The sequence below is a fragment of the Myotis davidii genome, unplaced genomic scaffold (genome assembly GCF_000327345.1).
Source record: "Myotis davidii unplaced genomic scaffold, ASM32734v1 scaffold170, whole genome shotgun sequence".
Taxonomy (NCBI): Eukaryota; Metazoa; Chordata; class Mammalia; order Chiroptera; family Vespertilionidae; genus Myotis; species Myotis davidii.
In genome coordinates, this window is record NW_006282528.1 from 1,795,415 (window position 1) to 1,806,797 (window position 11,383).

An 11,383-nucleotide genomic window follows, 5' to 3' on the forward strand; every position below is an offset into this window, starting at 1 on the left:
TTTCAGAGAATGTCCCATTACTCATTCAACCCCTGTATTGGCAGATGCAAACACGATTCCATTACAGGTAGAGGATACTCAACATCTGCTGCCAAGTCATACTCAAGCCCAGTGTGAGACTTTTAGTGCACTTCAAATTCACCCCCAAACCCTGGCCTCTTCCTTCCCAGGCAGCTCCGGGCCTTTCTGGAGTTAGACGCTAGGAAGGCCCTTTTGCATAACGACCTATAGCTTTCAAAGTCCAGGGCTATCTTTTCAGTTTCGAAATAGGCACAGCTCACTCCCGCGGGGTGATCCCCTCGCGTTCTCCCTCATCTGTGTCCACAGCCCGAGACCAGCACCACGTTTCTGGGTCTTTTCTTTAGCTCCCCGTTTGTATTTCTCAAGCGTCTACACCAGGGGTGGGCAAACTTTTTGACTCGAGGGCCACAGTGGGTTCTTAAACTGGACCGGAGGGCCGGAACAAAAGCATGGATGGAGTGTTTGTGTGAACTAATATAAATTCAAAGTAAACATCATTATATAAAAGGGTACGGTCTTCTTTTTTTTTAGTTTTATTCATTTCAAATGGGCCGGATCCGGCCCACGGGCCGTCGTTTGCCCACGGCTGCGCTAAACCAACCCCTTCAGCGATCTCCTGGAGCGCAGGGATGCGCCTGTTCTCCCCCTGCACCACACGCCTCTCTCCTGTGTGTCCCTTGCACATGGCTAATTCCCCGGAAGAAGTCTGCGCGGTGGGGCCGTGTCAGTGTAGTTCCATGACCTCTTTTCCTGAAATCAGAACACACTGACCTCGACCCTTCGGGTCTAATTGCTCAAATCATTACAAATACCTTTCTTTTCATTTGATTTACTTATTTTTTTAAATCCTCACCCAAGGGTATTTTTCCATTGATTTTTAGAGAGAGAGAGAGAAAGACAGAAACAGTGATGTGAGAGAAACACATCGATTGGTTGCCTCCTGCATACACCCTGACCAGGGCCCGGGGCAGAGGGGAGCCTGCAACCAAAGTACGTGACCTTGACCAGAATTGAACCCAGGACCCTTTAGTCTGCAGGCTAATGCTCTATCCACTGAGCCAAACTGGCTAGGGCAAAAAAACCTTTATTTTTTTAAAAAAGTGTATACCCTATATAATAAAAGCCTAATATGCTAAGTGTCTGGTCAACTGGTCGGCTGTTCAACCAATCAAAGCATACTATGCTAATGAGATGCTAAGGCCGCTCAACCGCTTACTATGACATGCACTGACCACTGTGGGCAGACACTCTGACCGGTAGGTTAGCTTGCTGCTGGGGTCCGGCTGATTGGTACTAAGTGAGAAGGGCTGGACATGCCCTGGAGCCCTCCCACGGTCCCTCCCCGGCTGGCCAACCTCCCCCATCCTCTATTGTGCACCCGTGGGGCCCCTCAGCCTGGCCTGCACCCTCTCGCAATCCAGGACCCCTCGGGAGATGTCGGAGAGCTGGTTTTGGCCTGATCCTGCTCAATGCAGGAGCTTCCCCATGGTGGTCAGTGCGCTCCCACAGGGGGAGCGCTGCTCAGCCAGAAGCCAGGCTCAGATGGCGAGTGCAGCGGGGAGCAGGCCTAAGCCGGCAGTTGGACATCCCCCGAGGGCTCCTGGACTGCCAGAGGGCACAGGCCGGGCTGAGGGACACCCCCTCTCCACCTGAGTGCATGAATTTCGTGCACCGGGCCTCTAGTATATGTGTAAAAGAGTGTCATTACCAACTCAGAAATGTTTTGACCTCTTACCTGCCTCACAATCCCCTCTGACTCCTCTTCTATGGCAAGTGACAAGCGAAGCCATAATCCTTCCCCAGGTGGCAACTTGGGCAAGGAGGGTGGAAATTTCAGTATCACGTTAATGTGGTCCACAAAGCCGACAATCTCAAACTCGGGGGGCTCCAAAATCACTGTGTAGAAAACAAGGTCAGAGGCAAACCCGTGCCAGCCACAATCGCGCCCGCGCCCCGAGAGGGCCTTCCTCTGCCCAGCTGTCCGCTTTTCATCTGCCTGCGGGCCTCCTGGACGCCTGGGTCTTCCTTGTTTTAAATTATTTTTCAGGAGCGTTCTTTTAGTTCTCTTTTTAACTGATGAGAAGCCGGGACCAACAAAAGTGACCTGCCTAGTATTAATTACCACACGTAGTGGGATAGAAGTCAGCTCTTACCCAATGTTCAGCCTATATTCTAAATACAGAAGTAAAACGGACTTCCTGCCCCACTACCGTTGTAAGTTCGGGACGAAGGCCTCCCCTTTTCCTCGCGGTGGCCTTCCACAGTTATGAGAAGCACCTGGGAATCACACCCCATGACTGACGGCTCCTGATTCAAACGGGACGAGGCAGGCTACTGTCAAGGCTACGTTCTTGCATCCTCCTCCTCCCTGCTGCTACAACTCAGGGATCATTCCCACCAAGGAAGTCCCATTGCCCCTCCCCTTCGAACAGGCCTCTTTTAAACTCTATAACCTTTGCTCTAAGCATGTTTGACAGGGTTGGGGAAAACAGCGATAAGACACTTCCCTAGGACATCTGTCTGGTTCCTAGAAAACAAACTGTAACCTTTCAGGATGGCCTCTGGTATCTGCTCCTCCCCGCCCCCAACTCCCGCCCTTCCCTGTTGCTTAGCAACAGCCACTGCTTAAAAGATCAGGCCACCCTTTGCTCCGGGCCCTGCAGCGACCAGCAGCAATACTGGGCCCTTCCCTCCCTCGGAAAGTGATATAAACTTCCTCTCTGCATCTCTTCCCTCGGTGTGAATTCTTTCACAGCCCGAGTCACCGCCAAACCCTAACAGCAACGATGATCCCCAACCGCTGCAGACATATCAGCAAACACGGACACTGTTTCTGAACATGGTTGGTCATCTTCTGTCTCTACTGTATGTGTGTGAACAGACACAGACACGTATAAACGGAACTCCTGTGCACACACACACGCACACACCCTCCTGAGCGAAAATCAAAGCATTCTTTACCCACACTGTTTTACATAGCATACGTTTTCACTTATTTCATACATATATCAACGCATATTTATCGATACGAAGGGCTGGCGAACGCTGGCCTGTGGTGGAATTTCTGCACAGCCTGCAAGCTGAGAAGGGATTTTAGTTTTGAAAAGGTTGTGAACAAATGAAGACTATGTCACAGAGACCACGCGTGGCCCGCACAGTCTAACGCAGTGGCTCCCAACCGTGGCTGCACATTAGAATCCCCGGGGAGTGTAACAAAGGAACGGAATTTCCGGAGGACGAGGCCCAGAAATCAGGATTTTAAAAAAGATTCCCAGGGGATTCTAATGTGCAGCGGAGGTTGAGAACCACTGGCCTAACGGGTTTTTCTCTGGCCCAGAGTCGGCTGACCCCTGACCTTCATCACACTTTCTCACGGCTAACTCTCTCCCGCAAGGCGGCTGCTCCGCGACTGAACGGACTCACTGCTTTGAGCACTTAGGCTGACTCTAATTTTTCTGAATAGAATCTGTGTACGTATGAGTATTCTTGGAGCTAAATCTTTGCTTTTGCCCATCATCTCTTTAGGCTAAATTACGACAGGGGAAATGTGGGTCAGAGCAGGCAGGTGTTAAGGTTTCTAATCCTGACTGCAATACCTTCCGGAAGACTATGCCAAAGCAAATGCCCTACCTTTCCTTAAACCTGGGCGTTTACATATTTCTAATACCTGCCGTTTTGAGCTTTGAAAAATGATATCTCATTTTCACTTTCTTTTTTTAAAAAAAGAAAGTATTTGTATTGATTTCAGAGAGGAAGAGAGAGGGAGAAAATCATGGATTGGACGCTCCTGCACACCCCCTACTGGGGATGGAGCTCACAACCTGGGCCTGTGCCCTGATCGGGAATCAAACCTCGACCTCCTGGTTCACGGGTCAACGCTCAGGCACCGAGCCCCGCTGGCCGGGCATCTTATTATGACCTTAATATACTTTCGTTACCGCCCTCATGGCCACAGTCCGAGCTGTGCTTTTCTTCTTTGCGTGGGGACACAGAGGTGCCTGTGTTCACACCACAGGAACGGCCCGCCTCCAGGGCCTCCTGGGGACCTGCCCTGTCTGCCCCCGAGCAGGTGGCTGTCGTCACCCCTCTGCTAAGCACGCCTCGCTGCCTTCAACAGGGGCGAACACCGAACCTTCCTCCTGGAAGCAGGTTGCACATGAGGACACGGAGAAAGCAAGAAGCCGTGGGGTCTGGCCGAGGCCGCTGCCGCCTGCCGTGGGGCTGTGAACTCGGGCACCATCGGGTGCGGAGGGAGGGCAGGCCCCCCGGGCATGGCCTTGTCTGAGCCTGGGCCCCGGGCATGCCCACCCGGCGCTCACATGTCAAAAGGCTCCTAAGACGTGATCTGGGGGAGGCGTGGCAGGACTAAGGAGAACATTGGCCCCAAGAGGGGTGACAGCTCAGGTAACAGGCCGGGGACCCTGCTTCCGCTTCCTGCCAGGCGGTGAAACAAACCAGAGGGCCCGGCCGCGTGGCTCAGGGGTTGAGCCTCGACTTACGAACCTGGAGGTCACGGTTTGATTCGCGGTCAGGGCACAGGCCTGGGTTGCGGGGTTGATCCCCAGTGTGGGGTGTGCAGCAGGCAGCCGATCAATGATTCTCATCCTTGATGTGTCTCTCTCTCTCTTTCTCTCTCTCTCTCTCTCTCCTCTCCCTTCCTCTCTCTGAAATCAATAAAAACATATAAAACAAAACAAAAAAACAAGCCAACAGGCAGCAGAGGCTACTGCCCGTGTCTGCCTCCCACAGGGGGAGCCGCTCCACTGTCCGGACAGGAAAACCGAGGCTCAGAGCAGCGAGGAACCGCTCGGCCACAGGCCACTGAGCAGGGCAGCAGCTGGCCGGGAGGGAGCCCGGCCCGAGGCCCAGCACCTTGCAGACCTGCCTGCTTCTGGGCAGAACACGACACTGCGATCGTGGGGACCCCGAGGCTGAGAAACGGGAGAACTCACTTTCCAGGACCGGGGAGACCTTGCCCACGCAGTTGACCAGCGTGGTGCTCCCCCGGGACCCGATGACCCAGGGCAGGTACATCTCCACCAGGCTGCGCCACGCGTGCGTGACGTCGCAGGAGGGCCGCGTGATGTTGGCGCACCCCGGCACCAGCTCCAGGTCTGCTCCTTTACTTTGGTAGGAAAAGAAACGGGACAAGGAAAACGGGTGTTTCCGTGGTGAGACTCTGGCTGGGGTGCGGCCGGGGGTCCCAGTCCCTCCCCTCTGTCCCGCCGCCCTCTCCCCACCCGCTCCCTGTACACGTCCGTTCCGAGCATCTCCCTCCCGCTCGGTGCACTAGGATTGTTCACGGTTGTCTGCACCTCCTGCCAGGGTGTCTGCCAGCAGGACAGGGACACGGGGTCACGCTGTCCCCGCATGTAGCAGGCGCTCGGGAAACACCCGCGATGGATGAGCGAGCCTGGGGTGTTCATGGGGGAGGCCCTGGGGCTCCCTGCCCCTCCCGGGCAATCGCGGGTGCCCCGCCGAGACCCGTCTCCCCAGCTGAGGACCCCAAGGCCCTGTGCTCAGCCCGCCTGTGCCCTGGAGGGCAGCACGGCCCTGAGGGCTCCTCGGCGTCGAAAGGCAGGCCCTGTGCCCGGGGCCAACGCAGAGGCTCACCAGGTCCACCGGGCCCGGCCGGGCGGCTCAGTGGTTGAGCGTCGACCTAGGAACCAGGAGGTCACAGTTCGATTCCCGGTCAGGGCACAGGCCCGGGTTGCGGGCTCGATCCCCAGTGTGGGGCGTGCAGGAGGCAGCCGGTCCATGACTCGCTCTCATATTGATGTTTCTCTCTCTCCCTCTCCCTTCCTCTCTGAAATAAAAATATATTTTACAAAAAAGCAAAAAAAAGGTGCCCGGTGCCTGTCAGGAGTGGTATCAGCTCGATGGCAAATAAGCAATGAACCAAAGGACACGCTGAGGGCTCCTGGGCCCACATGGGACCCGGGAGGGTGCCTGTCCCACGCGGGAAGGGGAGAGCAAGGAGGCACGTCCCTCACATAGTGAACCCTGCAAGGCCCCGAGGCGGGAGGCTGAGCTCAGACGGAGCTGGTGGCCAGGGCCCCAGGGTGACAGGGCCCCGGGGTGACAGGGCCCCAGGGTGACAGGGCCCCAGGGTGACAGCGGTGACCGAGCTGCACTCTGGGCCGGGAGCTTTCCCCCTGTGCCTCCTGGGTCCCCGAGCAAAGCACAGTGAGCCCGGCCATGGCGCCGGTCCCGGCCCTGGACTCCTGTCCCAGAAAAGGGCGCACTTTCAAACAGCCCCGGTCGCGGATGAGGGCGGGCCTGTGGGAACCACACACCATCGTGCTTCTGCTTCTGAGGGAACCGGCCTTGGTCACCCATGTGAGCTTTGTCCCAAATGGCAGTGAACTGTCCGAGATGCCGTCCAGTTAACCCCTAGAGTGCCGGGAGTGCTCTCTATCGCGCTCCTCCCGCGGCGTCAGTTAGATGCTGGTAGCTCACTCTGTATTGCCAGACGGCACCTACGTGCAGGTTACTTGTGAGGCCGAACGTTTCTAGTTCTGAAATTGACCACTGGCATTCACCTGCCTGATCTTTTACCGGTACTAGACTGTATGAAGTTTACTCAGATTTCTAGCCCTAAAGCTTCGAAATGGCGTCCGGTTCTAAGTCTGCTTTTATTGGTGATGATGACATTGCTAAACATGTCGATTCTTGCTGTGAAGATGAGGATTTTGTGGAAGATATTGGAGAAGGGTGTCCCTCTATTTTAACATATGTTTTGTGCAAATTCTTTTTCTACCAGTATTTTATAATACAATCAGCAAACGATATATGTCAAAGATGAAAACAAATGTAGTAATGGTTTCCTTAAGTTTTTGAATCTGTAACTTCATTTACTTGTGATTCATAAGTTTTTTCCTGAACTGCTGTAAAATCAGCAAAAATGGTTGGCAATTTTAGCACAGTCCCTAGGATATTGGTTGGCACTCAAAGGGTTAAACAGATATGCTTTTGTGTCTGGGTTTTTAAAGCTCCCAAGAAAACACACACACACCCCACACCCCCCAGAGGGCGGGGGTGGGGGGTGGAGAGAGAGAGAGGGAGAGAGGGAGAAGCCTGCCTCAGAGTCGCCCCTCCCGCCCAGAAGTCGGCCATGTATTCAGCAAGAGAACGAGACGCGAAACGAACCTCATGATCGTGTGCCGCAGCGTGTAGTGCGCTGGGACAATGGAGCGGTTTTTTAATTCCCAGGATAATATTGGCCGGAAATTCCTCAAGGTCAGGCTGAAAATGCAAGACTCATCTGAAGACGCTAGAGGGAAGCAGGAGAAAAAACACAGAACGCTGAAGCCAGGGCCGGGTCCTGGCCGACTCCTGGGATCTGGAGCCCATGTTCCCGGCAAAGAAGCCCGGAGCCCGGAGCCCGGCGCCCCTGAACCCTCGGGAAGGGAACGGCTCTCCTGACCCCATTAACCAACGAGCAGCACAGGACACAGGCGCGTTTAGGGCCGTCAGCAACGTGTACACAGACTGGGCCCCCCGTGCTCACCGAGCTCAGCGGCTCACTGGACCACAATGCCCACGCCATCTTGGCCCCCCACTCCCTCGGCTCCCCTCCAACTCCTCTCCCTGCCCTTCCTCCGCTGTTCCTCCTGGGAATCCCCCGCTGACCTCATTTCCGTCCCAGGGGCGGGGAGAACCTGTACCCCAGGCACTGAGTCCCCACAGCCATGCTGACGTGGGCGCTGCAGACCCATTCTGCAGACTGGGAAACTGACCCCGAGGCACCCAGTGCTGCGCAGCTGGGACGAGGGAGCGGCCAAAGGGAGCTACGCCTGTCAGATCTGCCTGGTCTGCTCACAGTGCCTCCGACGCTCTCAGTTTCCTAGCGCCCTCCCCCAGCGCCCAGCACGGGCTGGACACGCATTTAACACGGAGGGAAGCTTGGTGGGCAGGTCTGCATATGTGCTCAAGAAGTTTAGTTTAAAAATGCTTTTCAATGTGGAGTGGTAAATGCACAATGCGACACACAGACGGTGTGCTGTGGAGCTGTATGCCTGGAGCCTGTGTAACTTTATTAACCAGTGTCACCCCAACACAGCCAACTACAAATTTACTTTCCTTTATCGGTCCAGGCATGGGGGGACTGGTGGAAGGACGCCAAATGCAGGGGAATTATTCCTGGACCATCTTTTGCTTGGCGTAGCCTGCGGTTCCGCATTCTCCTACTCAGGGTTTTTAAATGGGAGACTCTGCTAAGGCAGTGGTTCTCAACCTTCCTAATGCCGCGACCCTTTAATACAGTTTCTCATGTTGTAGTGACCCCCAATTTCATGGTTACAAATTGAACATCATTAAAGCATAGTGATTAATCACAAACCAATATGTAATTATATTATGTTTTCCGATGGTCTTAGGCGAACCCTGTGAAAGGGTTGTTCGACCCCCAAAGGGGTTGAGACCCACAGGTTGAGAACCGCTGTTCTAAGGGGCTTTAAAATGGCCTCTGGTGTTAATTTCTTACAATAATTTTGTGAGGCAAAGGGGACCATCAAACAAAACGGGCAACAGATCTGGGATCGGAAAGAAACTTCCCCACATCTTAGGCGCCTGACTGGTCACCCCGCCCCCGACCTTCCAGCATCCAGTCGATCAGGAGACGCCTCTTACCGAGCGAAGCCTGCGGCGCACCCAGCGAGGGCCCGACGTGCACTAGGAGGAAGAAAGCCGCGTTAGACAGACCGCACCCTCTCGGGGCTCCGTTCACACTTGCCGCTCCGCGCGGGCCTCCTCTCACACACGCGTGCGAGCACGGAACCGAGTGGGCCCCACAGGAGAGTGGGGGCTGGTATGAGCACAGGGGCTGCTGCGTGGCGGGTTGGGGGCTGCCTCGAGAAGCAGTCGTCCGCCCGGAAAAATCCTCCGAATATAAAGAAGCATGTTGCTCATTAATAAACCTCAGAGGTGACGATGGTCACCGAGGGGGCGGGGGGAGGAAGGGTGCAGGGGCTGGGGACTCGCTCTTCCTCTGCCTGCCGGGTGTCGCGGTGAGCGGGGACATTTCCCGTCCGCGGGGGCCGCGGAGGCTCAGATACCCCGCAGTGACGGGCCGTCCTGCCCGGAACAGATGACAGACAGAGGACACGTGTGCTAAAACGGAGTCACCGGAAAGGCAGGGGGAGGCACACGTATGACGGAGGAAAGCAATCAATAAAAAACGGAGCGTGGAGCCACAGGTCAGGGTCGACGCTCAGTGCGGTGACCTTGGCCGGACGGGAGGGCTTGGCCTCGCTCCAGATCGGAGTCGGCACGAGGAGGGCGTTAGGAGAGACGCCGGCCAGGCCCATGGGCCGGACTTCCCGTCCTTAGCGAGCCTTATGCCGTTCTTGTTTTTGTTTGTTTTCCTTAAAGTGACCGTCGGGCAGAAACCTCTCAGCACCGGCTTCCTGTCCACCTTCCCCCTGGCCCTGGCCCGCGGGCAGGCCGAGACCGGGTCTCAGCGTGCTGCTCCCCCCCCCGCTCCCATCCCCCGGAAAGGGCTCAGTGACGATGGCTTAGCAGACGGGCTCCCACAGAGCGACGATAAAAAGTGTCACTTACCCATGAGATACAAACTGGCCAGTCTAATTGCCACGGCTCTGCGGGCCCACAGCATCTCTGCTGCTTCCTAAGTCCTTCCTCACGCTCACATCTGAAAGGAGACCAGTATCGGGCGATCACGATTCGGAAGCGTCTCATTAAAACGGGCGGAGACAAGATGAGGAGAGGCTGCCGGGAGCAGGACCATTCCCCCCACGTCCACGAGCACCCTGAGCTCAGCTTCTGCGTCCCCCACCGAGGCAGGAAGAAATTTTAACTTTAACTCTTGAGCAGGTAACACAGTAATCTGGTTCCAAAACTTTAAACATACAGAAAAGTAGACAGTGAAGAGACTTGCTTCCTTTAGAAAATGGCTTTTGTTATTATTTTAATACTAGGGGCCTGGTGCACGAAATTTGTACACTTGGGAGGGGTCCCTCAGCCCAGCCCGCGCCCTCTGACAGTCCGGGAGCCCTTGGGGGATGTCCGACTGACAGCTTAGGCCCGCTCCCCAGCCTAAGCTGTCAGTCAGACAGCCTTAGTGCTGCTGCGGAGGCAGGAGAGGCTCCTGCCAGACCCACTATGCTCGCCAGCCGTGAGCCTTGCTTCTGGCTGAGTGGCGCTCCCCCTGTGAGAGCACACTGATCCCCAAGGAGGCAGCTCCTGCATGGAGCGTCAGCCCCCTGGTGGTCAGCATATGTCATAGCAACTGGTCATTCCGCCCTTTAGTTGATTTGCATATTAGCCTTTTATTATATAGGATATTTTTATTGATTTTAGAGGAAGGGAGAGGGAGAGAGAGATAGAAACATTAATGATGAGAGAGAATCATGGATGGGCTGCCTCCTGCATGCTCCCTACTGGGGATCGAGCCCACAACCTGGGCATGTACCCTGACCGGGAATCGAACCATGACCTCCTTGGTTCATAGGTCAACACTCAACCACTGAGCCACACCAGCCAGGCTACATTATTTTTTTGATGAGCCTTTCAGAATGCCTTTATGCATCAGCAAAACAAACCTATTTTTCTCCCACGTTTTTATATAAAAGATCGCATATCCATGCCCAGTCCTGCCCCTGCTCTTCCACTTACACACATACCGGGGATCTGTCTACATTAGCACCAGAGTTTCCTGTTGCTTTTAAATAGTCGCTCTGCCTATTCTGCGGACGTGCACCATTCATATCCCCAGTTCCCCCGATGGCGACTGGAATTGCTTCTGTCTTTTCTGTGCTGAACGACCTTGGCCCTGCTCCTGGGCATGTCCTTCTGCTCATGGGCGTGTCTGAGTGAAGGGGAACTTTCCAGGTTGGACCGATGGCCATGGGCCCATGAGTCAGAGTCCCCACAGCGAGCGGCACCTGTACGTCAGGAAATGGTGAGATCGTCTTTAACCACCAGATGTGTGAACAGGATGTAGGCAAACTGTGAATGCAGCAGCTAAAGACACCACAGCGGGGGCTGCCTCCCACCCTGGGTCCGAGGGGCAAAGGGCAGGTGCCAATCAGGGCCCTGGGAGGGGAGGCCCGGTGTGAGGCTGTGGCCGGAGCCGGACTCAGCCAGCCCGGGACGTGCAGGGAGGGCGCTGAGGGACAGAGAGACGACCCACCACGCTCCTCCCGCCCTCCCCTCGGGACCCAACTGGAAGTCAGCGAGCAGGCGCTGGTGACTGTCCCCGCAGAGGACAGGATCCCGGGCAAAGCAAAGGGTGGGGGTGGAGGTGGGTCCGGAAGGGCAGCGGTCGGCACCGGGCAGAGGGTGCATCTGCGATTCCCATGGGAAAGGCCGCGCTCTCGCCCCGGGGCCCACAGCATCGAAC

General features: G+C 55.6%; 1 protein-coding gene across 2 annotated transcripts in view; it reads right to left on the reverse strand.

Moving 5' to 3' along the window:
• The window catches only part of IFNAR2 (interferon alpha and beta receptor subunit 2), a 16,315-nt gene extending 6,552 nt beyond the window's left edge, over positions 1 to 9,763 (reverse strand). The window contains exons 1-5 of one of the 2 annotated variants that reach the window (XM_006753111.2): positions 9,583 to 9,763; positions 8,653 to 8,694; positions 7,171 to 7,294; positions 4,974 to 5,146; positions 1,757 to 1,917 (exon numbers count right to left, since the gene is read on the reverse strand). In XM_006753111.2, the coding sequence (XP_006753174.1) occupies positions 1,757 to 1,917; positions 4,974 to 5,146; positions 7,171 to 7,294; positions 8,653 to 8,694; positions 9,583 to 9,637 (555 nt within the window). In that variant the 5' untranslated portion in view covers positions 9,638 to 9,763. The remainder of the gene's footprint in view (positions 1 to 1,756; positions 1,918 to 4,973; positions 5,147 to 7,170; positions 7,295 to 8,652; positions 8,695 to 9,582) is intronic. The other variant, XM_015560433.1, reaches the window with a different exon arrangement.
• Between the last annotated feature and the right edge of the window lie 1,620 nt (positions 9,764 to 11,383).